Below are 27,554 nucleotides of genomic sequence, written 5' to 3'. Positions count from 1 at the left end.
CCAAACCAACAGTTCAAAACTGCACAACAACAACCAACAGTTCAAAACCTGCACAACAACAACCAAAACAGAGCAAGGACATAAAAGAAGTAGAGAAAAGGAAACCAAGAATTCTTAAAAATGCTTAAGGAAATTATGGTTACCCAGATACTCTTGACTTTAGTGACAGATATAAAGAAGCTATTAGAAAGTTCAAGGAAGGAAATACTGACCCGAACCTATTTAGCTTTATGGTTCAGCACCAAATGGATATAATTCAAACCTGGAAAATACAAGCTCGCTAAGGGATATGATTTAATAGCATATCATCCAAATGACATGGATGAATTTACTCCGAGATATTTGGTGTCAGAGATAAATGATAATTCAACTCTCTTCATGAAACGCGTAAAAAATAGAGACGGAACGAAAGAAGAAAGGGTTATGAATGCGGATGACTTAGAAGGGAACTTGTTAAAAACGGTCTCGGAATATATGAAATGCCAGCAGATGAGGTACAAGAAACTCCACAGGAAGAAGTTCAGATACAACCAGACATGGAAGAAATAGTTCAGCAACAACAGCTAGAAGAGCCTGAAGGAAACGAACAAGTCCCTCCTTTGGAAACTAACTTCACAGAACTAGATGAAGATTTGGAACAGCCGAAAAATCTTGACCCTCAACAAGAGTATGCGGAGAATATGGAATCTTTCCAAGAGTCTAAGAAAAATTCGGCTGACATAGTAGAAGAATATCGAAAAATGTTCGCCGACATACAAAAGACTCCAACATCAGATGAAAATATTCAGCATAGAATGGAAGTACTGAAAGAAAATGTACGCAAATACAATAATCCTTTTTACTTACGACCATATAACGTTCAATCTTTGGCTGAACTCGGTGAAAATAAAAGGTTAAATTTCAACAAAACATATAGAAATGAAACATTGTTTAAAGTTCATTCAGAACCTAACCAATATGGAAACAAACCTACTTTTGTTTCTGCAGACTATGGAACTACAATGAGATGGGGTCATAAAGCTAATCCGGATAGGTGGTTCATAAACTTACAACCACAATTCCAAGAAGTTGTAGACGCAATGGAAGTGAATGGTGAACCAGATATAGCTGGTATTTTCAGCGCGGCTTTAATGCCATTGAAAGATATGAAAGATGCAGATATTTTGGACCAGTATGAAATGAACATGGCTGATGGAAATATAACACCTGACGTTCTAGAACATTTATCTCAAAGAACTACACAGAACCATAGAGATGGTATATTTGGTGAAGAGTTTAGAAAGAAAGTTAGGGAGAGAGAAGGAAGAGAACCTATTGTACATGACCTTGCAAACGAAAGTTTGCAAAATGTCATAAAAACTTACTTTGCAGACAATGAACTGAGAAGGGATGAATATTTAAGAAAACTCAAATGGACAGTACCAAATGAAATGTTAGTATTGAAAAACATGTTCCTTGACAAAATAAAACCAACTACAGAAATAAATGACGCAAGACTGAAACATTGGGTAAAAGCTTTCCCATTCACAAAAGATATTATTGGTAACATGGAAAGAAAACCAGAATGGCTACAAAAACATATATTTGGAAACGAGCTTATTCCATATGGACAAGCTCTGTTTGAAGAGCTTGAACCGGAAACTCAGGAAAGAGTCATGCAAACAATACGCGAAGACTCAAATACAAACTATGACAAAATCTTTCTAGGATATAGGTTACCTGAGATGGGCGACCAGAGCCCAAAGGCAAAAAGGACATGGGAAATTTACAACATACTAGGTGAACATGAGGCAAAGATGCAACAACTTGAAGCAGAGGGCAAGTTACCAAAAGCGACACCAAAGAAGAAGAGAAGAGTAGAACAAAGTGAAAGTAGTGAAGAAGTAACTTCATCTAGTGAAAGTAGTGGCAATGAAGGAAAAAGAAGAGTTAAAAACTCAGTCAGGAAGAAAGTAAAGCTTGGTCCGAGTGGGTTCTATTATGACATATAAATCCAACTATTCTATATTTTTACCCATATGAAATGTACGCCGCTCAGAATATAACGCCAACAGTTTTGGATGCCATGAACGGAAATGTTTCCGAATGGTATAACGAATGCGACAATGCCATTAGAAGGTCAGAAATAGTTCCTGGAACTTACGAATATACAACTGCTGTTTCTTATGGAAACGTAGGTGAGTTTGGAGAAGGTTCTTCAACAACAGTAGATATTGCTTGCGACAGGTTTCATATTATTTCTATTGACAACTCATTCTTATACGTGGAACAAGACATTGAAATAAAACCTTCTGCCAAGTTGTCTGACAAGAAAGGTTGCAATGGAATTTTCTATGTCGGATACCAATATGCTCCAGAAGTTTTCATGGGATATAAGATATATTCTAACTCTGACTTAGTTCAAACAGTAACATGGGCAAACTATGAATGGTTCGCTTTGAGAAACTCAGTACAACCACAAGCTAGAGAACAAACAGACCAGTATGCAAATATTGAGAAAATAAGAAGACTTGACCCTAACGTTCCAGGAGTTTATGTTAACCTTTCTGGTTCAATGGAACTGCTGCACTAAAGTAAAACTGAAACTTAGAGTTCCTTTGTCATCTTTCCTCATCTTCAGGTTTTTAAGATACTTGCCAAACTGGGCAGGAAAAATTTCTAGAACTTACTCCAAGCAAAAATAACTTAGTCATTGCACCCACACAAGATCCATTCACTATTACAGACGTAAAGGGAACAAATCAAACGTCATTCGCCGAATTTTGCAAAGACAAAGTTGACTTAGACTTTGGTTTCTCAAACTTCAACAATGAAGTAAACTATTATTTCAATGCTGCTGGAACTGCTTGGGACCCAGTTAAGTTCACATGCGAAAAGTTTGAATGCAAGAGAATAGAAAGCAGACTTGCAGTCTATATGTTGGACCCAGATATTTCAAATGCTTTAGCTGCCAAATATATTGCAGTTCCACTTATGTTCCCTATACACCAAATATCTGTCAAAGACTTTGCAGGTGAAGTTGGAAACCAAAGTGCTGACCCAGGTGCAAGAACAGATATTGCTTTAACAACTGCAATGAAACATGCAGATACTATGTTTGTACTGTTCAGACGAACTATAAATGACTATTCTTGTTTCTACAACCCTGGTATTAAATATCATATAAACATAGATGGCAAATATTATCCAAGAGAAGAATATTCTACAGTTGAGGATATGAGGTCATACAACTTGACATTAGATGCTATGAACTTTAACAACAACTTCACAACAACTATTAACCCTGAAATGCAAAGTTCTATTATGCCATATGTGAAAGTATGGACTCATACAGGAGGTCAAAAAACTCAATATACAAATGGAGACCGTTCAAACTTTTGGCTTGGCATTCCATTTGCTGACTCAGAAGACTTTATGGGTGGTATTTCAACTGTTGGTACTGTACAAATACAATATACTGGTGACAGAGACGGTCCAGATGAATTGAGAGCAAAGAAGTTTACAAAACCAATAGCACTTTTCACGGAAGATGCTCTTTTGAAGATTCGTTCGATGAAACCTGCTGGGGCTCCTCAGATTGGCATAACGACAGCTTCCATCGAGCAGATTTTGGCAGCAGGTCAGTAAGTTGTTCTTGAACTGACTTCTCACCATCGTAAATAGTTATGACACCTGTTTCGACATAATACTATATTATAAACTTACCTTTAGAAATATCTGTAAGTTTTGAAGTTATATTTTTGTCTGCTTCAAGAACTTTCACCATTTCAGTTATACCAACTTTCTTTGCTTTATGAAAATATTTAGGTTCAGCAAAGACTGCTATTCTATAACATTTTCCATTGTTTGTGTAAAGAACTATTCTGTCAATGAACTTGTATTGTTTGTGTGTGTAAACTTTGTTTTGCTTCAATTCGAAGAGATATCCGAATACGTCCATCTTTTTATTCTAAGTAAAATGTCATTTCCGAAAAATAGAAGCGTAAGTGTTTCAAAAGGTTTAATGGCGGTGGCAGATGTGAAGTTAAATTCACCAACTCAAACAAACAGTCAAAGTGTTATTGTCAATGTCAAAGACAGAGATGTTGAAATGGGGAAACCATACGAAGACGAAGATGGTATAACAATTGTTCCTGTAAAAGAACAACCAACATATCCTGAAGTTAACAGAGACTTAAGTTCTGTTGCAGATATTCGAAACGACTACCAACAACTGAAAGACAAACTTCAAACTCAGGAGAAGATTTGTCAAGCTTTAGGTATAATGTTAAACTTGGTCGAACACAACCCTGTAAAAGTGAACTCATATGTCATTGCACCTCATGAAGTTTTGAAAGAACTATTGAAACTTTTGACAGAGGCAGACGATATAAACATCAAAGAAATAGAACCCGACATTAGTTGCTGTGGTGTTTCATATAATGTCATTGACAAGATATACGTTATGAAAGGAGGTGAAACGTTGAACTTAAAATATAGTTTCCCAGACGTTATAAAAATATTTGACGACCACAACATTTCATTAAAATTTATTTGCTAAGTAAATGGCAGAAGACATAATGGTTTATACTATTACGACTAAAAACCCTGAGTCATATAATTCTATAACAACAAACTTACAAAGTCCTCAAGGACGATATTGTAAACTAACCTTAAACACAATGACGACTAAAGCCTGTTTTGCTCTTTTGACACCAGAAGACTTTATTGTTGTGAATGGTAAAAAATACTCCTTTGAAGATACATATTCTGAAATACCACCAACAGGTTTTGTTGACTTATTTAATACTTTAAGTACGGGTGTAACATGTGCTGCAACTAGAGCAGGTTTCATTATGTTTGGATGTCCGACTGAGTTTACTATAAACGATATGAGCTATAATACAAAACTTATATCTGGTTTTTACTACCAACAGTTTCCTATAACAGGAAAAGGTGTCATACAAGGTTTGTCTATTCCATTGACATTAAGCACACCAATCTTATATATTGTTTCAAACTTAGGTTCAAAGTGTTATTCGAATGTCGACAGAAACTATTATGACCAAAAGATACTTATGCGTATAAACAATACTTTCTCTGCTGGTTTGCCTATTGTTCATTCGAATGCAGAATTTTCAACCTTAGTGAACTCAAACACTTTGGCAAGTATAACGTTGACATTAGTTGACGCAAACTTTGTTCCTGTAAAACTTTTATGTCCTATGTATTTGTCAATGACGGCAGAAAGTTTCGAATTGGAAGATGCAACTGGTGAAAGTATTGTATTACAAGAACAACTTCAACAACAAATAGCTCAAGAACAACAAATGCAACAAATGGAACAACAAAGTCAAGAATAAAAAAAATAATATTTTTTTTTATTTTTATAAAAATGTACAGAATAGATGTTTCAGATTTTTATGACTTCCAAGCATTCAGAAATATGTGTCCATTTCGAGACTATAACAAAGCAGTCGAGAATTTGAAACGTTTAGTCATTTATGTCGACTCTGCCCCAGAATGTTATGTTATGAAAGAATGGGATGTAGTCTTTAACAAACCAAGAGCGACAATAGTTTCAGAACAAGAATGTAAACAGAAACTTAAGAAAATAAAAGTCGTACAAGTTGGCATGAAGATGTTAGATGCTTGGGATATCTTATTGTCAAAACTTGAAGATTTTTCAGTTCGTAGTATAAAGTTTTATACACCATCTCCAAACTTCTATTCTATCTTCACTGGATATAAATATGAACAAGTAGAATGGAAAGAAAATATTATAGAAGCTTGGTTAGACCATGTCAAAGAAATTATATGCAATGGAAACGAAAAGGTTTATGAGTATATCTTATGTTGGTTTGCAAACATCTTACAACATCCAAGTGCTAAAAATGAAACTGCTCTCATTATAATTGGAAAACAAGGAACAGGTAAGAACACATTCTTTACAGATATCTTGTGCAAACTTTTAGAAGGTTATTCGAACCCTAATATGACAAACTTAGAAAACATCTGTGGTAAATTTAACTCTTCAATTGAGAATATGAAACTTATAGTTTGCAATGAACTTCAAAGTATAGATACAACAAAAGTTTTAAACTCAGATGCTTTGAAGAGTCTTATAACAGACAAAGTTGGAGTTGTTGAAAGAAAGTATAAAGACCAAAGAGTTTGTGAAAATGTTGCAAACTTCATTATGGTTTCAAACAATGCTGTTCCGATGAAGTTAGAAAGTTCTGACAGAAGATATGTAGTTGTCAGAACGTCAGATTCTCATATGCAAGATACTGAATATTTTGACGACTTAGCAGAATGTTTGACATCTGACTTTTACAACCACTTGTTCTCATATTTCATGACATTAGATATTTCTAAGTTCAATCCAAGACAAATTCCACATACCGAAGAGAGACAAACATTGTTAGAAGCAAACAAGAGTGTTTATGAACTGTTCATAGATGAAAGCGACTTTGTGTCATTAGATGAAAGGTCTTTATATGATGAATATAAACAATATTGTCAAGAGTATGGTTATATGGCAGCTTCTAAACGTACATTCTTGGCAAATGTCAAAAGTCTTTTAGATGTTCAGAATGGTGTATATACAAAGAAAAATTTTTCTGAGTAAATTTTTAAAAAAAAATTTTTTTTATTCTGAAGAAAAGATGACAAAATTCATCTCAGTAAACAAGTATATGTCAGGACTTAAAGAAGAACTAGAACCATTCACATATTTGAATGTTTACTTCTACCATTTTGAAAAGTCTTCATTCAGCAAAGTTTGGAACATCGAACCAGTTAAGTTTGCTATTGTGACTAAAAATGGTGCGAAATTTGAAGACTTAGACATAGAAGGTTTGTTAACAGTCAAAGAAAGTTTTGACAGAAGGTTTTCAAACCTTAAAGAAGGCAAAGCATACAAACTTGTTATACCTTATGAACCAAAGAAGACAGACGACTATGAATATTATGAGTCTAAAGTTGTAGAAGTTCAAGGTAAATTGGGTAAAAAGATTTTAGAGTCTAAGCCAGTGTTTACTCCTAAAGAGGAAGAGAACATTGACATTGACCCAGAAATGTTCTAAAAATAAAATTTTATTTTTACATGTCAAATTTCTTCTTCGGTGGAACTGGCTCTGGTTCAGGTTCTTTCTTCTCTTCTTCTACTTTCTTTTCTTTCTTTTCTCTCTTCTTCTTTTCTGGTGGAGTTATGTCAAATTTCTCCGAACCATATTTATGTAAAAGTTCTTTGTCCTTTAATAGCTCTTCTATTCTGTTTTCTATTTCATCTTCAAGAACAGCGCATGTGTCTTCTTTGCATTCTAAGAACTTTTGTTGGACTTCATCTTTCCAATCGGCGTCATCTCTGTCAACAAGTCTGTCATTGACAAATTTTAAGACTGCTCTGCTTAATGTTTTATGGTTCTTGTCATATTCCCAGAAACAGAACTTTAGAACAAATTCACCTTTCTTGTTTAGACTATGTAAGATTTTATGGTCTACAGATGTTTTGCTGTCAAAAAGTTTGTCTCGAATATAGATAGCGAAATCGCTAGACATTTTCTAAAAGATAAAAATTTTAATTTTTCTAAAAATATGTTAGAAAAAAAGTTTGCTGACATTGACAAAAAATTCGAGAATGTTTTAAACAAGAACAAGAGGAAGTTAGAAAATGCTCAGATAAAACCTATACATGACAAGTTCTTATTTGCTCAGAATGGTATAACAGGTCTAAATGCACCACCTGGGTCGGGGAAGACTTTCACTTATCTTAAAATGGCTGCACAACAACAAGAACTAGATGAGAAGAACCCATTCTATGAGTTAGTTGTCATTTGTTCGACTTCTGGTCAATTTGACCAAACCGTCAATTCGTTCAAAGATATTATAAAGAAGTCTAAGTTAGTATGTATAAAGGATACTGAGTTGTTGGATTGGATAAAGAAGTACCAAAGAATGGTTTTGAAATATAATGCTATAAATGAGTATATAAATTCTAAGTTTAAAGACCCAAATGAGGAAATGCAGAGAATATTAGAGAAGAAACACTTCAGAAACAAACAGAAAGAGATAGAATACATTTCGAAGAAATTGCAATCTTACGATTGGAAAACGTACCCTCACAGATGTCTTCTTATCTTAGATGATTTCGCCTCTCATCCTTTGTTAAAGAATAGAGAACAAGACATGTGTCGAATTCTTAAGAAGCTCAGACACTTTAACATTTCAGTCGTAATATGTGTACAGACAGCCAAGAGTTTAAGTAAGGATGTTAAAAGAATACTTACTGACATAATACTTTTCCCCGGATTGTCCGAAGACGATTTCATGGAACTTATGAAAGAGTCCATGGCAGGTAAGTTTGACAGACATGAAATATGGGAGAAGTATAAAGTCATACAAGACCCTCATACTTCTTTCAGAATTCATATCTACGCAAACAAAGTTCAAATTGTAAAAAGTCAAGCTTGAAAAATGTAAATGTTTTGTCTTAGTAAGATGGTAACTTCTTAAAGCAAATACCATTGCTGAGTTTTATGTACGTGAAGAGAAGTACAATGAATTCAATTACGAGTACAATTGCAATGACAACTAAGGCAACTATTTTTGTCTTTTGCCAGCAAGGGTACTTTTTCTCTTCTAATGGTTCGGCAGAACTATACTCACTCATGAGAAATGCCAAAACGGTTTAAAATAAAAAGTGACATTTTTTCATGTCCGAAGACTTGAAGGTGCAACACTTCCAAAATACCGACGAACTCAGAAGAGCAGCATGGCAGTATGTTCTTGACAACTTCTTTGAGTTCTCCAGGTACACCTTGGAAAATGCTGAAGAACTCCGACACAGAGAATTTGGAGAAATTGCAGTCCAATACTACCATGAAAAACAAAGGGTAAAATAAGACTAAAAACTTAACGTTTAAAAAGTGACATTTTTTATGAGCTCCGAGTCACCGAGAAAACTTGGTCAGATGTTAGCAGCTTACTTCCCTGAGGAGGATGGAAGCGTTACATACGTAAGGTTCAAAAATAACGAACCTGGAATTGCGTACCAAATTCGCAATTCCATGACCATGGAAGAGTACGAAAGGTTCCTACAAGAGAAACCAGCTCTAAACAACTCAGAAAAGAAAGAATAAAAAGTTTAACTCGTAATTGTTTATTTTTTACTTGTATGGGCAAGCTGCAAGAATGAAGTCGACTATCTCCGTCTTTGTCTTGACCAGTTGGACTGCTCTTGTAAGCACGTCTGTTTTGCGGTCTCCAGATGGTGTTTGACCTTCGTAATTGCGCATGTTCTTGAGAGCTCCAGCTGTAAATGGCTGTAAGATGAAGAGTCTCTCAGACTGCTTGAGGTAGTCTTCACGGTCACGAACCGAATCTGTGGTACGAGTCGAATTGGTCGACCTTAGGGAAGAGACTGAAAGCCTGTCGTCTTCCATCGGGGCTGTAGCGTACTCTTTGCGTAAACGGTTCAGACCTTCCTCGAACTCTTGGTCTCTCTTGGATTGAGATTGAGATTGGAATTGCCGGGGTGGAGCTTGCTGGAACATCCATGGGTTGGGGAAGTAAGGCATAGGCTGAGGAGGATAGTTCGGGAAGCCTTGTGGTGGGTAGTAACCTTGACGTGGAAATTGGTAGTAATTCGGAGGTACTTGCTGGAACTGAGGTTGCTGAGGAGACTGTTGTGGTTCTGCAGCTTTCGGTTCTGCTGGTTGGGATATGGGCTCGGTTGGTGGTACGTCGGACATTGTTCTGAAACAGTACAAGTATTGTTCTGAAACAGTACAAGTATTGTTCTGAAACAGTACAAGTATTGTTCTGAAACAGTACAAGACTAGTTCTGAAAAAGTACAAGACTAGTTCTGAAACAGAAAATTTTTCTCACAAATTGAGAGCTTTTACGGGAAATTTGTTCTGAAAAAGTTCAAGTCTTGTTCTGAAAAAGTACAAGTATTGTTCTGAAACAGTACAAGTATTGTTCTGAAACAGTACAAGACTAGTTCTGAAAAAGTACAAGACTAGTTCTGAAACAGAACAATGGACAACATCGAGCCATTAGATGAGGCAATTTACCTTATAGAGATAAATGAAGTTGTTAAGCAGTACTTGGGCAAGGACAAAGCCAACAAGTCCCTCGGCTTCTGGTTGTCTGGAAGAGGTGCGCTGAAAATCGAAATTGAAACCGGAATTGTCCTACAAATACCAGAAAACACTCCTGTAGACGACATAAAGGAGATGAAGAAAGAAACCCTCTTGAAGTTCTTTGCAAAGCGTCCGTGGATACAACTTCCAAACAGAGAGAGTCCAATTCCACGAATTATACAAATTCTCAGAGCACTGTTCCACTTCTCTGGTCAGCCGTTCTACATAACCTGTGAAGGCGATATCCAACCAATTCAGTAAACCTTAACGTTTAGAGTAAAAACATTTTTTTCATTTTTTGAATGAAGCAAGTTAAATTCGTCCCACACCAATCTCAATGGACCGATGAAGAGTTTCAAGCTATGGTTGAAGGTGTTGAGAACGACATAGACGGCGAACTTGAAGGAGCTCAAACCACAATTGCAACCAAAATTGCAGAAGTCAAGGAACAGATAGCTCCACTTAAGGCAACTAAAGCAACCCTTGACCTCATGGATAGTTACCGTTTAGAAGTAAAGAGTGGAATAAGACAATTAAAATTGAAACTTCTAAACTACGAAGCTATACTCCAAAAGTTAGCAGAAATGAGAAGACTTTACCAGAGCTACTTACATGTAAGGGACTTACCTTCAAGCAGTCCGACCAAAGATGAATTTTCTGACATTGTCCCAATTTTGTCCGAAAGTCAGCTCAGATGTTTTGAACTGCTCCCAACATATCCAGAATATGAAAATTTGCCTGAACTCTTCCGCAATCTCAAAAAACGTTTTTTGGTTCTCATGTTCGAAACTTTTATCGGAAGAGACAACAAACGTTCAGAAGAAGAACAAGATATTATTTTAAACTTGTTGTATGACTTAACCGTCATAACAAGCTTTTTGAAGTAAAACCGTCATTCTCAAACCACTTCATTTTTTCGATGTCCGAACAAGCACCGAAGCCAAACTCAATGGAAGATGTCCTTTCAAGGTTGGCAGACAAGCGCCCAATTCAACTTCAAATTGCCCAATTGAAAGCTCATCTGACAAACACCGTTAAGACTCTCCAAAGTAGTCTTATGACAGAGATGAAGGAACTTAAAGGTGAGTTCCTCATGAACCAAGCTTCCAATGAAAAAGTCCTGAACGATTTCTCAGAATCGTTGCGCAATTACGAGAGAGAGAACCGAGACCTTGCCCGACTCATCTACCGTTTCTTCGAAGAGATTGACACCATCTGGGCGGCACTCGGAAAGGACAGAACATGCAACACCGTAATTCGTGAGTACCAAATTGAAGAAGGAATTGTCGAGGAAGAAGAGAAACACGAAGAAGAGGAAGAGGAAGAAGAAGAAGTTCCTGAAGCCGCTACATGGGCAACCCTTGTTGCCGATGACGGTTACGAAATTTCCCAACCCTACCCATACCAAATCCGCAACAAGGAGACAGGCAAGGTTCTTACCCCAGTCCTCAACAACTTGGGACACTTGAACCTTAACCTTCGGAATCGCGGTTCAATTTCCATGGGCAAGCTTGTCGCAATTCAATGGGTTCCAAATCCAGACAAGAAGACGAAGGTCAGACACATTGACGGTGACAAGCTCAACAACCGTAAGGAGAACCTCGAGTGGTTCTAAGAGTAAAAAAAATTATTTTAGGGGGAAACCCCAAGTAAATTTAAGTTTTTATTTTTGGTGTTCGTACCAATTTTGGAATGTGAAGACCACATCCCAACCTCTGTACGTGAGTCTTGGGTCCACGTCTAAGACGCTTCTGTAGCAATTCCAAGCCCGAGCAAATTCAATTGTCAACCACTCGTCTCCTCTGTAGTCTGTAATCCATTCTTTGAAGAGACGGTCGAGTTCGGGCTTGGAATATCTCTTGTCTGGGTCCGAGACCAACATTTGGTTGAACTGGACGAAGCGCTCAGGGATGTACGCCATTAAAAAAAGTCACTTTTTTAAAAAACGTTTTTATTTTATGCAATGTTTTATTTCTGTGCCGTCTTCAAGTATGCCCCAGTACTTACGCTTGGAGAGGACATGAACTTCGGTGAAAATTTTGTCCAATTTGAATCGACCCATCTTTTCACCGACCATACCCATTTCAATGAGTTTGTTGTATCCTTCTTCGTTCGTCATGAGTGCGTCAATGTTCTCATAGTAAACCTTAACTTTCGATTTGACTTTCGAGAAGAATTTGTTGTACTCGTCAAGGACTGCTTTTGCGAACTGAGGGTAAGACCAATGTTCGACAATAGGTTTTAATGTGGTTACTAAGCCACTTTGACCTTGAGTGAATTCGTACTTCAAAACAAAAGGAGAAAACCTTTCAACAAAGTTGTCGACCTTCTCATAATGTTTACTCTTCATCTCTTGAGGGTTCTTAATGGAATATCCCCATGTCGAATTCATAAGCAATTTGAGTGTCATTGCAAGTTTGGGGTTTGAAGCTTTCCTAATATCATACAGTTGTTGTATGACTTTTCCAACTGTAGAGTTCCTTCCCGGGAACTCACCATCTTAGTTTGGAATTCCAGTCGGAATATATTGGACAAACCTCATGTACGCAGCGTTAAGGTCGACATAGTATATCTTTTCGTTTGAGTCGAACTTGTCGCAACCAATTGGTCCAGTTTGTGGAAATTCAAGTGAGTCTCTTATCTTCTGCGAAACTTCTCCTGTTATCTCATAAACATCATCGAAGCAACCTGTTTCATATAAAACCTTCTGACCTAACTCAGATGCTCTCCAATACAATTTGACGTCAATTGGATGTCTCAATGGAAGTTTGTTTATAGCATCTTGAAGTTCTTGCAACCTCATTGGAAGTTCTTCTGGTTCAGGTTGGTATCCGAACAATCCAACTCCTTGTGGAACTGTGTACCTCTTTTGTACTAGAACTTTGTCTGGAACAACTTTTGGTCTTGCTAACAATGAAAAGTTTGTTTCGTCTTTTGGTACAAAAGTTTCTGTCAGCTTGTCATCTGGAATTGGTTCCAACAAACCTTTCTCGAAAAGAATGTTAACAGCTCTGACAATGTTGCACTTGCCTTTTCCGAACAATGTGTTTGTAAGACTTTCGTTCAACATGAAGTGGTTGTGGACAATTACAATCTTCAACCATGGTAAGTCTTTGTCAACAACATAGTCGTCATGTGAAGAACCTTTAGCTGTAGGTATGTTGACTCGGATATTGACATTTGCCAACGGTGCAATTTTTGCCAATTGACCTCTGAGAATGTACCTTGTCTTCACACATGACTCAAGATACTTCATCTTCTCATCTGTAACAAGACCAGAGTTCCTGAGACATGTAAGAATGCAAGGTTCGTTGACAATTGTTTCAATTGAATTGTAAATTCCATACCTTGTCAAGTCAATGTCAGACTTATTTATGAACGGGAAGTATCCAGCATGTTGTCTGACTGCTTGAGGGTTAGGTTGGTACCATTCGAACTTGACACTTGCAATTCCTTCAATTGCATTCAAAAGGTCTGAGTCGGAGTCAACCATTTGTTCTCTCTTTGAAGTTTTGAAAGCGTCAAGAAGTTTTGCGGCTGTTTGTTCATTGCCATGTGCATAGTAAATGTTGACCATCCAAATCTGTTATGGTCAATCTGAGATTGTGTCCTTTCTTATTTCCGTCTTGAATTGCAGCCAGTACACCCATGAAGCCTTCTTTGTTCTTTCCTTCGTCAAAGTTTACTGTAAAGGTTCGACCAGATGTAATTTGACTTCTAACTTCACGATACTTTTCATATGAATATCTTGTTCTTTCCATGGGAGCATGTACGTCTTCACCTTTTCCTTTTTTCCTTCTCAAAGGATGCAATTGTTCGTCATGTTTCCAGTAGAATCTGGCAAAGCCGTCGTGTCCTTCAACTTGAGGTTCACTAACATCGAAAGGCATGTCCATAAGACGTTCTTCTTCTAACCTCTCTAGTCTGTTTGGATAATTGGCACGTGCTGTTTCCAAATCCATTTCGTAGCGAAGACCAGACAATTTGTCATAGACTTTTATGGGTCTTCCTTTCCTATATTTAAAATTCTTCGAAACTCTCCAACCATATCTTTGCAACTCTGCTTTTATTCTAGCAGACTTTCTGTCCATTCTATATGGGGGCATTTTTATAAAAATAAAAAAATATTTTTTTCTTTACTTTACATAACCGCCTGCTGCCATAAGTCTTTGACGCCAACCCATACCAGCTAATGAAGGTTGACTTGGTTTAGTTTGGAAACTAAACTTTGGTTTTGGTTTATCTTCAGTTTTTGGTTTTTCTTCTTCTATCGGTTTTTCGTCACTTTTCGGTTCCTCTGACTTTACTTCACTTGCAGGAACAGTTGTGTCGTCAACATCTTCATAAATATCATATGCCATTTGTTTTTGTTTTCCTTTCAACTTTTTGTGTTTGTTGTAAAGTTTAGAATACTTCGACTCTAAGTCAATGAGATGTTCTATAATGAACTGTTGGTCAGTGAAGTAAACTTTTCCATCTGTTGTCTCGAAAGCTCCTTCAGACTTCAATATTTTATTTGTGAGAGTCTGTTTCTTTTTTGAGATACTTGCCGTTCCATTTCTATGAAAAGTGACTTTGTAGTTAGGATTTGAGTTACCAGATCTGGCACTTTCTATTATTGAATTTTTCTCTTCATCTGTAAGTTCTTTGACAGGTTTTGACAATGGTTCTGAACTTTTTGTTTGTGGTGTCAAATCTACCGTTTCAACTTCTTCAGTCATTTCATATCAGTAAAAAATTTTAGTTTGGTTTGTTTTCAACTGGTTGTTGAGGTTTTTGAAGTCGGTCTAAAACTTCCTGAGGTATAGGAAGAACTTTACAAACACGTGGTTTAAATGCTGGAAGCCGACAAATCCATCTTGAACTTATTTGTCTCAATGCTGCATTGTTCATTTCATCTCAATAAAAAACTTTACATTCCCCACGTTTGAGGCGGTTGAGGTTGGTTATTGTTTACCCACTGTTGTGCATGGTTATATCCTCTGTTAAAGAATCTTTCACCTTGGTTCATATAATTTCCTGCTTGGTTATAGTATTCATTTGCTTGGTTATAATAATTTCCTGCTTGTCTTCCTACATTGTCCATCCATCCTTGAACTTTTCCTCTTGTTTCAGGATTTGGAATAAGATTTGTTGCATCTCGTGCTACATCCCAACCTTTCTGTACAGTTTGTATAATAGGTTGTGCTTTCTCTTTAAGTATACCTAATGTACTCAAAATCTTCCTTCCAACTCCAAATACACCTCTGGCTATTGTTCCCACTGCGGGCAAAAATCTGGATGCAACTCCTGCTAATGCGCCAAATAAACCCATTTCTTATAGGGTAAAAAATGACGAATCCAAACAAGGACCCCTATGTTTCTAAAGCGACAAAGAAAGCACTCATGATAAAAATCTTTAGTTCAACACCAAATGCTTGGTTTATGGATATCTTGGAAAACATTCCGAGAGTTAGAACAGATGGACCTCCATACTGGTTAATATTTGTTGGTCAAAACACAAGATACTGTGAAGCCATACCATTACAGTCCAAAAATATTTTAGATGTGAAAACTGCTTTGACAATATTCGTTGACAAATACCATCCAACAAAACTGACATCTGACTGTGAAAGTTCTTTCAAATCAGATGATGTAAAAAACTATCTGCGTTCAAAAAATGTAAACCAATATTTCATTGTCGACCAAAACCATTCTGCTCTTGGTGTCATTGACGGATGTATAAAATGTTAAGAGACTTAAACCAACCACAAGGTGGTGAAGCAAATGAAATGTCATATGACGACAAGTATAGACACTTCTCCCAGGCAAAGATGAGACAAGTTTTAAATATTTACAATAACCGTAAACAAAAAGGTTTGGGAAACCACTCCCCCGAAGAAATAAAAAACAACCCTGACTTAGAGAAAGACTATATATTTAATAATTTAGTCAAAAGAGACAAACAAGAAAGAATGCCGGACTTCAAACTTCAGAAAGGTGACAAAGTAAAAATAGAAATACCTAAACGCGACCCATATGAAAATACTATTGACTATGACAACAATGGGAACCCGACAGGTACTCACATTCGTGTTCGTAAAAATAGAAGAAAGTATACAAGAGAATATTATGAAGTTTTAGGCAAACATGGCAAAATGTACACACTGCAAGCAGAAGATAAAACTACTATTGTCAGACCTCGTTTCAAACTTGTCAAAGTTCAAGGTGGTATACTTTCAAAAACAGTTCCTAACAAATATAAGACAACTCCAGACGAATATGCTAAAGAAGTTGAAAATGACGACTAAGCAATTCTATACCATGCGTAAACTGTCATGTAAGGTGGCATGTATTCTTTACTTTGTCCCGTTGTATGTGTATATCCTGTAACGAAATGTGTATGGATTCCTTCTCCCTGCGTGTCATCCCAGTAACAATTTATAGCAAACTTAACGTCGTCTTTAACATCATATCCTTGACCTTTTGTCATTCCTCTCCAATCCCAATATCTATGCTTATGCCAACCTGCTTGAGATGTAGTTAATCTTATGTAATGACTGTGTGCAGGTAAATTTTCACCTGAAATCGTTTTACTTCCACCTGTTTCCTTTGAAGAGTTTGCACAATACAAAAACCTGTCGACTATTTGTTCCCATACACCAACACCAAACATTACTTGAGGACCTCTTGCATCCATAGATGTATAAATAGAACCTACCGGGTTCATTAAATCAAACATATGAGATATTATAGGATTGTCCCTTTTGAACTTAAAATATAGTGCAACTATTTCTGGTTTCTTCTGGTTTGTGTCAGAATATTTTTTATAATATAATCTTATGTTTTCAGGGTATGTACAATCTTGACTATAATATTTATTTCTGTCATCTGTATAATAATATACTATTCTCGTTTTTTCTATTGCATTATATCTTTTATATCTATAATATTCTAAATATAATGTTTGCTTTTTTGGGTCTACATGTGGTGGTTTGTCGTCATCTCCATAGTCATAATAATATGGTGCTGGAGATGGGTCAGGCAATGTCATATCTGCCATTTCATAAACTCGTAAATATTTCTTTTGTTCGTCTCCATATAAGTTTAAGTAGCAGTTGTTGTCTAATGGAACTTTAACTTGTGTACCATTATTCTTTATATAGCTTACATACATTTCATTGTTATTTTTCGGAATGAGTTTATACCGTATACCATTTTTTAAGGAATGTACAAACTGCCATCTAAAATATTTATTTTCTTCATTGACAGAAAAGTCACCAACAATAGTTTCAATATTTTTTGTTCCAACTAAACTTTGGTATATTTCATTGACATACGTTTTATCTGCTTTTGTCTCTAATGTTTCTTGTAAGTTTGTAATATTTGCAATGGTATGTGTATGTCCAATGTCACTTTTCCTGTTTAATGTTTCTTGTAAGTTTGTAATATCAGATATAGAATGTGTATGAGTCTTATTTGCTTTTGTCTCTAATGTTTCTTGTAAGTTTGTAATATTTGCAATGGTATGTGTATGTCCAACGTCACTTTTCCTGTTTAAGGTTTCTTGTAAGTTTGTAATATCAGATATAGAATGTGTATGCTGTTTTTGTGGATATGTTCCTTCTGTCCATGCAAAAATATATTCTTTTGTTGCATCTACATATCCAGTTATCCATGTCAAGTCTGCTTTTGTATTCCTTAACTCTGTAACACCTTTCTCAAGCTCTTTCAACTGTTGTCCATCTTCCATTAAAGCTCTGTCATGACTTGAAACCGTTTGTGCCAACATATCTACAGTTTCTTTGTCAGCTTTATTTTCAACGTCATCTTTTGTTGCATATGTTGCATCTGCTCTGTCATGTTCTTCTTGAGCTTTTTCAATGACATATTCTTTGTCAGCTTTGTTGTCAACATCTGCTTTCAAAAGAAGTTCATTTATAGGTTTCTCGTTTAAAGTTCCTTTTGTTGGATTTATACAGACAGTATTGTTTTTATTGTCTTGAAACAGAAACTCATCTGTCATAGGGTTTATTGTCAGTTTTAGGTTTCCTTCTTTCAATGACTCAGATATTTTAGCATAGTTTGAAAAGTTTGTTGTGTTCTTATTTAGAGCTTGCATAATGAGTTGTCGGTTGTGTTGTATTTCTCTCATAGACGCTGTTTCATTTGACATTTTTATTATAGATAAAATATGCTTCCAATAGAAAAAGAAAATTCTAGAGTTGCTACAACTAAACCATTAGATGAACTTTTTACTAATGTCGGTCAAAAGTTTGACTTAGATACTATAAAGCATGAAGGCTATCGTTTTGACTACCCATTAAGATGGTTAAGAGACCCATCTGTTACTAAATCTATTGGCTTTCGAAGAATAAAATTTGTGTCTGTAGAAGATAAAAGTTTTCCATTTATTGTAAGGTTTCATATAGATTATATATCTGAAGGGAAACGAAAAATGTGAGAAGAAATTGAGCTAATACAAGTTGACCTTTCATCTTCTCTACAGACTGCGTTAAAAAATATAGAAGATAAAATAAATTCATGTTATGCAAAATATGCTGATGAATATGCAAATACCGATAGCACACTTTATGTGAGAATTGTATATGACAAACAAAATTCACAAGTGTCATTTCAAATCTACGAAAACAATCCAAATAAAGACGAACAAATATATACAGAATTCACTGCAATGTCATGGTATTATTTGCAAAGAATGTTAAATCAGAAAGTCGAACTTCCTTTAGCAAATATCTACAGTCGATATGCAAGAGATGAACCATATTTATTTAAAGATGTTTTCGACCAAGATGCTGTGATAGTTCATGCTTCATTTTCTGGCGCCCAAAACTCTTTCTTATGCTTGGCAAATGACTTTTACGAAAAACCTACAAAGCTATATGAACCGCCGAGTGGAAGTATTTCAGACTTTCAAGTATGGTTTACTACAGATGGAAGAAAAAGAATAATTCCATTATACCATGCGTTTTACTTAGAACTTAGTTTCATATACAACTACTATCGAACGATAAAAATATAATTTTTTAATACGGTTGAGGTGTTGGATTTGGTTGCCAACTAGACTGTGGTGCAGGTTCAGGTTGTTGTATAACAGGGGCTTGTTCTTCTGGTTCAGGGTCTTTAGGTATAATACCAACGAACTGACCTACTCTTTTACCAATATTTTTGACACCGTTCCAAATTCCTCTTCCTACGGTTTTGACGCCATTCCATATACCTCTTCCAACTCTTCTGAAGAAGTTTCCAATACTACTGAAGAAACCCATTTTACTACGTGTAAAAATCTAATGTCCACCTAGTCTTTTGCGTTTCCTGTTGAGTTCCATAGCATTCTTTAACTGGAGCTCATACATTCTGTTTCTCCTCTGGTAGAAAACATATTCTGGGTCAACTCCTGTGTTCGCGTCATCTGCATAAAGTTGTTTATATCCCACTTCAGGGTTTGTATAAAACTCTTTCCATCTCATATTTGCATACCATGGTGGCAAACCTAACGCAGCGTCATTTGACATGGCAGTTTGCATTTGTACATCTGTTGGCACTTGACCATAGTTTGCCATTGCAGTTTGTATTCTAACTTCATTTGGAATATTCTCTGGGTTTGGTTGTCCAGGTTGCTGTGCATTCGCTAAGTTCTGTGCGTCCATTTAATATTAGATAAAAATATCTATTACGAGTACATATGCTGAACATTTGCAGGCATTGGTTCATCTTCATATTCTCTGTACTTTTCTGCCACGTCAAATAAATAAATGACACAATGGAAAAAACCTAAAACAAGTAGTCCTATTTCAAACCACATTTACTTACTAATAAAATTTCTTTGTTATGACACTTTCTCCAGTTTATGGGACCTCTCTCATACTCTATCTTGTCATATCTAAACTCATAGTCATGTATGTCTTCTAACCATCTCATAACAGTTTCCAAACCACTTTTATCGGATGTAAAGTAAAAGCATGGATGGTTATGTATAACGTCTAAAGTTTCTAAAGAGTCTCTCAAAGTCCAGTCAACTTGGTATTGAAAATCCCATGTGTTATAGAACGGCGGGTCCACTATAAAGAAAACATTTTCCTTGTCTTTATATTTTTCATACAACTCTGTCCAATGACATCTCACAAACTCTATACCCTCAATATATTTTTCTATGTCCTCTTTGAAAACATTTGTATAGTTGAGATATAAAACTTTTGACATAAGTGTCTCAAGGCAAACCCAAATTTTAGCTAAAAGTGACAGGAAAAAAAACGTTTAGTATTAAAAAAAAGACCGATGAGAGCTTCGTTCGAAATATAGAGGGAACTGAGAATGCGCAACCATTCTCAGGGAATATTGGATGCTATTCCCGTTCCTTCTGTATGGAAAATTGAGGTTTTCAAAGGGAGTTAAAATAATATCAAATTTATACTAATTTACTTCAAAATACAAAAGTATTTGACAGCTAAAATTAGTTACTTTAGCAAGCCTATCAATTCCCTTTTACGATTATTGCTACTTTTTCGAAATAAAAGTAAAAACAAATTTATACTAATTTACTTCAAAATACAAAAGTATTTGACAGCTAAAATTAGTTACTTTAGCAAGCCTATCAATACCCTTTTACGATTATTGCTACTTTTTCGAAATAAAATAGATTTATTATCAAAAACTTTTTTTTCTTAGTAAAAATAAACGAAATTTTTTACCTTATGAACTTTTGATGGAAATATGCAAATTTAAAATAATAAAGAAAGCCGCGAGCGAAGCGATCGGCTTAGTTCGAAGATTTTGATTCAAATCTTTGCTGATCTGTAATTCGCGGAAGCCGCGAGCGAATCGAGCGGCTTAGGTCTAAGATTTTGATTCAAATCTTTGCTTATATTCCTTAAATTCTTTATGAAACTCGCAACAGTTCCATAAAAAATTTTAAATTCTAAACTGTCGAAATTACCGATCGGTAATCACACCCTTCACGGGTGTGTCACTTTTTACAGGCGTGTCACTTTTAGCTAAAATTACCCCTACTCAGTGTCTCAATGTCATGAACTCGTATCACTCCACTATATAATAATCTAGCAGATATACTATCCCAGTCTATATATTCTGCTTGTTTCAAAACCTCTCTCACAATATCTTTCTTATCTAACGGTATACGTTCCATTTTACCTATCTGAATCTTTTCTTTCAACTCAGTCAATATATTGTTTGTGTCTGGAATATGTTTGAGACGGTCCATATAGTTGTCGAAGTCATTGCATATAATCTTTGAGTCTGGGAATATTGTATGGCACAAATGGGATATATAGAAACTTCCACCGAACAAATCTACAAATGTTAGACGATTCGGTAGTTTCTTAAGTTCTCTCAATATAATATCTTCACATCTACTCTTATTTCCAAAAAATGGTAACGGAGGTTTAGTAAAATTCATTTATATATAATAATAAAAATGTTTTTACCCGAAAAGTGACAAAAAAGTGACAAAACATGAAAACATATATATATTGTGAAAAGTGATACAAAAAGTGATATTTAAAAAGTGACACCATTCATATGATGTAAATAACAACGGTTTTGGTTTTGTCACCGGCTGGTCGGCTGGGGTTCGGTCCTCCTCTTGGGTCTTGGGCAAAATTTCTTAGGGGCTAGAGGGCGCAACGCGCCTGGAAGCCCCACTCACCTGACCTAGAATTATAACAAAATTCATTAATTTCTAACATATACGTATCTAACAATTCATTTGGAATTTCAAACGATCTTAAATATGTAATTGAATTTTGTATCTTCTCATTTATTTGAGAAAGTTTTTCTTCAGCATTTTCCAATCAAAATCTTAATGGATTCAAATTGGCTTCTTGATTCTGAACAAAATTTAATACTTGGTATAAACGTGATTGAACTTCTCTTTTCAATTTTGTTTTATAATCTGTCAATCGAGGCTCGCGAATTCTAATTGAAGGAATAAAACCTGTTTGAAGTAAATCGTTTTTAATACGATAAAAGTAATTGGGTGCAACTTCTTCTAAAAGATTTTTGACAAAAACATCAATTCTTTGATTTTTAACGCAGCCAAAATCGTGATATTTTATCTTTTTAAATAAAGATTCAGAAACGTTATTCACAACGGTTAATTCATTTGGTCTGGCAGCGGCTATCCACTGTTGTTTATGAATGTCCCACTGACGTGTAAAGTATTGATTAAATTCCAATTGATCTTGAATTTTATCAATAATGTGCTCTTTATACATTTTTGCAGCATCTTCTTCTGTGCAATCACGATAATAACATAAAATGTTCATAAATTTTTTCGAATAAAAAAGTTTTTTTTAAAAAAATATAAGTAAAATATTAATTTTTTATTCCAATTCTTTCAATTTGTTATATAATTTGTTTCGTTCAGCAGTATAATATAATAAGTCACTGACCAACTGGTCCACTTCTATATGTGACTCTGCCGATGAGACTCTATAGACTGTTTCGTCAATCTTCGAATTGTAATTTGCAATTTGTTGTCTCAAGTACTCCAGAGTCTCCTCCTTCATCTTCTCAAGCACTTCTAACTGCTCTGGTGTTGGTTGGTGCGTAGAAAAGTGCGCAATGACTTCGTCCCAATTATGGAATGACATTCTAGTTTTTGTTGGAATAAACTTTGGAAAAATTTAGGGGGTAGAGAGCAAAATTTCTTAGGGGTTAGAGGGCGCAACGCGCCTGGAAGACCCACTCGCCTGACCTTTTTACTATAAAATTATACCTCAAATTCAAATATTTAAAATATTATTTACATAATTATCTCAAAATTATATTTTTATAGTTAGTACACCAGTCTTGGGTATGGTGGCACTGCGTTCCACCTTACCCAATACTTGTGAATTTGACACTTTACAAAACCGTTAACGTATATTTTACAACATGAACGCAAAAACTAACTTAACCTTAAATATTTACAAAGCCGCCAACAATTTCACCTCACTAACGAACTCACTAATGAAAATAAACGTTCTCATAAATTTTCTTCAATATCTTCATCATCAGTGTTAACTCTATTGTAGTCATACTTGAAGTCATAAAGTTTCTCAAGTTTTGAAATGCATAGTCTTGTTAACTTACCTTCATCATCATAAGTTTTTATAAAACTACCATGACAATCTTTATAAACAGTCAGTGTATAGTCAACTGGTCTAGGATGAAGTGTAAAGAACATGTTATACTCAGGAAGGAAGAATAAATGTTTAAATGTATGTTTGTTATATGTTTTGATTTGTATGAGTTGCTTTTGTTCTGTCATTTACATAAAAATAAAATAAAAATAATTTTAAAAAAATAAACTTAAAAATAATGATATCACCACCATCACACGTATGAAAACATAGCACAAAAATAAATTTAGGTGAAGTGGTGAAATCTCACCTCTTTTTTCACCCGGTTTTCACCCACTTGAATTCATTGCTTTATAACTCTCTTCCTTTCTCCAACTCTTCTAACTTCTTCTTAAGTTCAGCAATGTTGTCCTCATGAAGTTTAATCTTTCTCAAAATTCCTTCTTTATCTAATGGTTGCTTTATCTTTCTAAACTGAACTCTACCATCCTTCATAGTATGAATGTAAAAACCTTCTGGAATAGTTCCTGATTTAATGTATTCTACCAAAAACTTTTGTTTCATTGCTTCAGTGACTTTATTTGTCATTTCAATCAAATAAAAATTTTAATATTAAATAAAAATAACGTTATTTTTCAGTAAGGAAACGCAGGAGTTTTACAATTTATTTGTGGTGTGGGTTCTGGTTTAAATGTTGGAGTCGGTTTTGGAGTTGACTTTTGAACAGGAGTTTGTACTTTCATAGGTTCAGGAGTCATTGAAGGTGTTGTTTGTGAAGGCGTTGGTTTTGACGTTGGTTTTGGCGAAGGTGTCGGAGTTTGTTTAACTTCAGCTACTTCAGTATTATTTACAACATTTGCTTTATTTCTTTTCAACATCATTACTGCTCCTGCTGTAACTAGCAAACCTAGTGGGAGACCATATCTTATATAAGGACTTGACCAAATGCTATTTTTGACAGGAGCTGGTGGAACACCTAACCTTGGTGAGACTGCTCTTTGCCATTGTGCAGCTCGTAAGAAATATTCAATAGGTGCTCCATAATCGTTTGGTAAAGTTTGTTTCATAGATGGTGAAGGTTCACGAGAGCTTGATGAAGAACTCATTTATAAGCTTTAAAAATAAACGTTCATCCTTTATTCCTCACTGTCGTCAGTGCTAAGTTATAGTCGTCAATCTTATTATTGGTATGCCTGACTGTCTTACTTGTATTGCAAAGCAACAATCCCTCATAAATCCAATAAGTGGCTTTGGTACATTTTCAGTTGCTAGTTCAATAGGTCCTTTAACAGACAATTTGTATGTTATTGGAGCAGTAGATGTTTGACCTTGCTGGAAGCAAAAGTTCTGTTGGAAAACCACATAAGAAATGTGTGTTGTCATAGCTATCCCATTTATGTTCCACACTACCATCATCCACCAATGACCTCATAACATCTTCATTAAATCCTATCATATCATTGTTTGTATTGCAAGCGTTCGCAACCATTTCATAAAATACAGGTCCATATGATTTTTCAGGTTCTGCAGGCATATTTCCATAAGCTCCCATGGAAAGCTGAAGATATTTAAACTTAGGGTTCTCAAAATTAACATAATAGTTGTCTTTCTTTCTAAATAGTGCCCAAATACTTTTAACATTAATAGGCGTATAAGCTGCTGTAAATGTTGCACTTGAACTATCTGTATTCTTTGAGAATGAACCGTCCATAGGAATCCAATCCATAACTTTAACAGGAAAACATAAAGCCTCGTTTGTATAATGTTCTACAAGTTCTGTATAAATGTTAGGGTCTAAAGAGAATGACTTTGGATGAATGAAACATTCATTAAAATCCATCTTTGTTCGAAATAGTTGCTGGGTTACAGTTGTAATAGTAACTGTTCCACTAGCTTCTATGCCTTCGTTATCATAGTGAATGGTTCATTCCATGGAACAAATTTATTTGTCGGTGGATTTGAATCTGAAGCAAATGCAACTTTAAGAGTTGGATTGAAAGCAATGATATCATTTACAGATATAGATGTGCATTGTAAGGCGTCGCTACTGAACTTTACTTTAAGCTGAATGTTTCCTGCAAAAGCTGGAATAAATCGAATAGCTTCTAATGGAAGGAATCTTTAACAGGAATTCTTAAACGAAGCTTAAAATCAAATGATTTTCCTGCTGTAATTGGACCACTAACAATTTGTCCTGTTCTGCATGTTCCCGAATGACTCCATACATCTTCATGTCGAGTCTTTGAGAAAACATCTACTTTCTTTATTTGTTCGGTAGTTTGTGAGTTTGAAGTTATATATGCTTCTTCTCTTGCGTTCTTGAGAATATACGATACGACCATTTGCAAGGATTTGATTCAGCAACTGCATAGAAAGCGTCATCGAAACCAATCCAAAATCCTGGTGGGTTTGTTTTATTGGAACCTGAACCAATTTCTTTATCTACAATAAATTGACCTTCCACTTTATACGTAATGAATGTATTGTAAAGGTCCAACATATTTTCACCAGGAGGTGAGAGATTGAATGTTACCCATGTGTTATCTTTAGCAGTTCCAGGTTGTGATGGAATCTTTGCGTCAGAATATTTTATTAGTGTCACCAATTTGAGCTGCATTGTCTATGATATCGAAATATGAGCGAATCTGATGAATATGCTCTGCTGGAGTAAATTCGTTTAGCTGTTCGTTCTGCATGTATTTACTTCAGATAAAAATATCTATTTCTTCATTATTCTCACTCTTCTTCTTGGAATTCGTGGTGGAAGTTGTTTCTTGACATTTTCAATGAACTGTACATTCTCTTTTGTCTCAACTTCTTTCACTGGTGGTCAGGGTTCTTTGACTCGGTTTGCTTTTCAATGAAATTCACGAACTTTGCAATAAGCTCTTGGTTCGTTATTGAAAGTACATCTGGCTTCTTTTCTTCTTGTTCTTTTGGTGCTCAGTTTGAACAGAAGGTTTTATATGGGCTTCACCCTCGGTGCCATGCACCTTAATGTTGTCGCTCTCTGCATTCGCTAATGGAACCTTTCTTTTTCGTACGTATATTTTACCATCTTTACTCTGACTTACGTAATAGAAAGGATGTTGTATTCCTCTTGCGTCATTTAATATAATAGACTCTCGCTCTGATTTTGACAAGCTCATTTTACATCGGTTAAAGTTTTAATTTGTTTTTTATCTGCAGTCAAATGACTCAGACAAGCCCTACGGACAAGACCCAAGGGGTCATAGATTTTGAAGCATTGAAGAAAGAAATTCGCGAGCAAATTTTATCCGAACTGAAGGAACAAAACAAGAACAAAAGCCAGAGAGACCAAAGAGAAAACTTAGTGAAAAACAACTTGCTGCATTAGCTGCTGGAAGACAAAAGAACCCAAGACTACTGGCGAAAAAGCTAGAGAAGAAGCTGAAGCAAAAGCTAAAGAAGCTGAAGTGAAGAAAGAGTAAATGGTTTATTTTTATTGGAACTAAATGTAGACAAATACCTTTATCTGTTGCGTTCAGTAGTGAAAACCCTGACGTCAAAATAAAGGGGAACAGAGTAACGTTTAAGTTTCCAACAGACTGGATTGTGAACATAAATGAAGAAAAATATATTGGCATAACAAATATGTATATAACACGTGCATTTAGGAAAGTTGACTTTATACTTCAAGTCGAGATAGAAAATGACGAACAGTCTTTAAGCGCCCAAAACATTCACATATACAAATACTTTAAAGACGATACAACATTGTTGCAATGTATGATTTCATTTAATGAAATGTTCGAGAAAAAGTTTAACATTGAAGTACAAACTTTACAGCCTTTACGTGAGTTTCTTGCACAACTGAAAGAAGAAGGTAGTCAGCCACAACTTATAGACTTTCATTATGAATTTAATGAAAATGAAGATGGAACACATGACTGTCAGTTTGTTATATATTCACCATTCAATGAAGTCGCTAAAGAGAAAGAAAATCCATTACGTATAAGATTTCAAATCTCTGAACCAAGTGATGATTTCAAGAATGTTTTCAATTATGATGCAATGCTTCCGAGGAAAAATGAATTTTCAAAGATTGTAACACCTGGCATTTGGGATAGAAAGCAAGCTATTCTTTTCTCTAATATAGCCAAAGGCGTTGAAAATGAGTTCATTGGTCATACAAGAACTACCACCACTTCCTAACCCTAAATACTATAAATTAACTGGCTTCAATCGTGAGTTTTGGATAGACATGTTCTCCACTCATGACCATAACTGCCCAGTGTTCTTACCTCCAGACCATAAGGACTGTCTCTACATTGAAGCACAACTCTTAAACTCTACCATCGCAGTATTGTAAATGATCACATG

At 35.4% G+C, this 27,554-nt stretch overlaps 20 protein-coding genes and 2 pseudogenes across 22 annotated transcripts, besides 4 other annotated features; 9 read left to right on the top strand and 13 right to left on the bottom strand.

The window, feature by feature from the left end:
• Positions 1-944: 944 nt before the first annotated feature.
• Positions 945-17,710: a mobile genetic element.
• On the top strand, positions 4,004-4,540 carry TVAGG3_0692980 (protein of unknown function, DUF4106 family; the record flags this gene model as incomplete). Its single annotated transcript, XM_051243112.1, has 1 exon — positions 4,004-4,540. The coding sequence occupies one exon, from the start codon at positions 4,004-4,006 to the stop codon at positions 4,538-4,540; it is 537 nt and encodes a 178-aa protein (XP_051089699.1).
• Positions 4,872-5,342, top strand: TVAGG3_0692970 (uncharacterized protein; the record flags this gene model as incomplete). The annotated part of the gene is made up of 1 exon (XM_051243111.1): positions 4,872-5,342. One exon carries the CDS (start codon positions 4,872-4,874, stop codon positions 5,340-5,342), a length of 471 nt encoding a protein of 156 aa, XP_051089698.1.
• TVAGG3_0692960 (uncharacterized protein) lies at positions 5,426-6,610 on the top strand (the record flags this gene model as incomplete). Its single annotated transcript, XM_051243110.1, has 1 exon — positions 5,426-6,610. One exon carries the CDS (start codon positions 5,426-5,428, stop codon positions 6,608-6,610), a length of 1,185 nt encoding a protein of 394 aa, XP_051089697.1.
• TVAGG3_0692950 (protein of unknown function, DUF4108 family) lies at positions 6,678-7,067 on the top strand (the record flags this gene model as incomplete). The annotated part of the gene is made up of 1 exon (XM_051243109.1): positions 6,678-7,067. One exon carries the CDS (start codon positions 6,678-6,680, stop codon positions 7,065-7,067), a length of 390 nt encoding a protein of 129 aa, XP_051089696.1.
• TVAGG3_0692940 (uncharacterized protein) lies at positions 7,084-7,542 on the bottom strand (the record flags this gene model as incomplete). The annotated part of the gene is made up of 1 exon (XM_051243108.1): positions 7,084-7,542. One exon carries the CDS (start codon positions 7,540-7,542, stop codon positions 7,084-7,086), a length of 459 nt encoding a protein of 152 aa, XP_051089695.1.
• Positions 7,579-8,454, top strand: TVAGG3_0692930 (protein of unknown function, DUF4106 family; the record flags this gene model as incomplete). Its single annotated transcript, XM_051243107.1, has 1 exon — positions 7,579-8,454. The coding sequence occupies one exon, from the start codon at positions 7,579-7,581 to the stop codon at positions 8,452-8,454; it is 876 nt and encodes a 291-aa protein (XP_051089694.1).
• TVAGG3_0692920 lies at positions 8,922-9,138 on the top strand (annotated as a pseudogene). The gene has a single exon. A coding segment is annotated over exon 1 (217 nt).
• TVAGG3_0692910 (uncharacterized protein) lies at positions 9,150-9,734 on the bottom strand (the record flags this gene model as incomplete). The annotated part of the gene is made up of 1 exon (XM_051243106.1): positions 9,150-9,734. One exon carries the CDS (start codon positions 9,732-9,734, stop codon positions 9,150-9,152), a length of 585 nt encoding a protein of 194 aa, XP_051089693.1.
• TVAGG3_0692900 (uncharacterized protein) lies at positions 10,431-11,015 on the top strand (the record flags this gene model as incomplete). The annotated part of the gene is made up of 1 exon (XM_051243105.1): positions 10,431-11,015. The coding sequence occupies one exon, from the start codon at positions 10,431-10,433 to the stop codon at positions 11,013-11,015; it is 585 nt and encodes a 194-aa protein (XP_051089692.1).
• Positions 11,792-12,049, bottom strand: TVAGG3_0692890 (uncharacterized protein; the record flags this gene model as incomplete). Its single annotated transcript, XM_001287904.1, has 1 exon — positions 11,792-12,049. The coding sequence occupies one exon, from the start codon at positions 12,047-12,049 to the stop codon at positions 11,792-11,794; it is 258 nt and encodes an 85-aa protein (XP_001287905.1).
• Positions 12,080-12,538, bottom strand: TVAGG3_0692880 (DNA/RNA polymerases family; the record flags this gene model as incomplete). Its single annotated transcript, XM_051243104.1, has 1 exon — positions 12,080-12,538. One exon carries the CDS (start codon positions 12,536-12,538, stop codon positions 12,080-12,082), a length of 459 nt encoding a protein of 152 aa, XP_051089691.1.
• Positions 14,265-14,849, bottom strand: TVAGG3_0692870 (phage tail repeat-like family; the record flags this gene model as incomplete). Its single annotated transcript, XM_051243103.1, has 1 exon — positions 14,265-14,849. One exon carries the CDS (start codon positions 14,847-14,849, stop codon positions 14,265-14,267), a length of 585 nt encoding a protein of 194 aa, XP_051089690.1.
• TVAGG3_0692860 (uncharacterized protein) lies at positions 14,869-15,021 on the bottom strand (the record flags this gene model as incomplete). Its single annotated transcript, XM_001330290.2, has 1 exon — positions 14,869-15,021. The coding sequence occupies one exon, from the start codon at positions 15,019-15,021 to the stop codon at positions 14,869-14,871; it is 153 nt and encodes a 50-aa protein (XP_001330325.2).
• On the bottom strand, positions 15,041-15,442 carry TVAGG3_0692850 (uncharacterized protein; the record flags this gene model as incomplete). Its single annotated transcript, XM_051243102.1, has 1 exon — positions 15,041-15,442. One exon carries the CDS (start codon positions 15,440-15,442, stop codon positions 15,041-15,043), a length of 402 nt encoding a protein of 133 aa, XP_051089689.1.
• TVAGG3_0692840 (uncharacterized protein) lies at positions 15,855-16,400 on the top strand (the record flags this gene model as incomplete). The annotated part of the gene is made up of 1 exon (XM_051243101.1): positions 15,855-16,400. A coding segment is annotated over one exon (546 nt), but the record flags the coding sequence as incomplete, so codon positions are not given.
• On the bottom strand, positions 16,415-17,284 carry TVAGG3_0692830 (phage tail repeat-like family; the record flags this gene model as incomplete). Its single annotated transcript, XM_051243100.1, has 1 exon — positions 16,415-17,284. One exon carries the CDS (start codon positions 17,282-17,284, stop codon positions 16,415-16,417), a length of 870 nt encoding a protein of 289 aa, XP_051089687.1.
• Positions 17,711-19,415: 1,705 nt separating the features above from the next.
• TVAGG3_0692810 (uncharacterized protein) lies at positions 19,416-19,778 on the bottom strand (the record flags this gene model as incomplete). The annotated part of the gene is made up of 1 exon (XM_001307646.1): positions 19,416-19,778. One exon carries the CDS (start codon positions 19,776-19,778, stop codon positions 19,416-19,418), a length of 363 nt encoding a protein of 120 aa, XP_001307647.1.
• Positions 19,779-20,342: 564 nt separating this feature from the next.
• Positions 20,343-21,140: a mobile genetic element.
• Positions 21,141-21,800: 660 nt separating this feature from the next.
• Positions 21,801-22,420: a mobile genetic element.
• TVAGG3_0692790 (zinc ion binding protein family) lies at positions 21,939-22,412 on the bottom strand (the record flags this gene model as incomplete). Its single annotated transcript, XM_001296540.1, has 1 exon — positions 21,939-22,412. The coding sequence occupies one exon, from the start codon at positions 22,410-22,412 to the stop codon at positions 21,939-21,941; it is 474 nt and encodes a 157-aa protein (XP_001296541.1).
• Positions 22,421-22,469: 49 nt separating the features above from the next.
• TVAGG3_0692770 (uncharacterized protein) lies at positions 22,470-22,739 on the bottom strand (the record flags this gene model as incomplete). The annotated part of the gene is made up of 1 exon (XM_001296541.1): positions 22,470-22,739. The coding sequence occupies one exon, from the start codon at positions 22,737-22,739 to the stop codon at positions 22,470-22,472; it is 270 nt and encodes an 89-aa protein (XP_001296542.1).
• A 199-nt stretch (positions 22,740-22,938) lies between these two features.
• Positions 22,939-27,554: part of a mobile genetic element that runs on past the window's edge.
• TVAGG3_0692760 (uncharacterized protein) lies at positions 23,562-23,798 on the bottom strand (the record flags this gene model as incomplete). The annotated part of the gene is made up of 1 exon (XM_001296542.1): positions 23,562-23,798. One exon carries the CDS (start codon positions 23,796-23,798, stop codon positions 23,562-23,564), a length of 237 nt encoding a protein of 78 aa, XP_001296543.1.
• TVAGG3_0692750 (repellent protein 1 family) lies at positions 23,846-24,316 on the bottom strand (the record flags this gene model as incomplete). The annotated part of the gene is made up of 1 exon (XM_001296543.1): positions 23,846-24,316. The coding sequence occupies one exon, from the start codon at positions 24,314-24,316 to the stop codon at positions 23,846-23,848; it is 471 nt and encodes a 156-aa protein (XP_001296544.1).
• TVAGG3_0692740 lies at positions 26,826-27,543 on the top strand (annotated as a pseudogene). Its single transcript has one exon. A coding segment is annotated over exon 1 (718 nt).

This window comes from Trichomonas vaginalis, chromosome III (genome assembly GCF_026262505.1).
Source record: "Trichomonas vaginalis G3 chromosome III, whole genome shotgun sequence".
NCBI classification, from domain to species: Eukaryota; Parabasalia; order Trichomonadida; family Trichomonadidae; genus Trichomonas; species Trichomonas vaginalis.
This window is presented reverse-complemented; position numbering and strand designations above follow the sequence as displayed.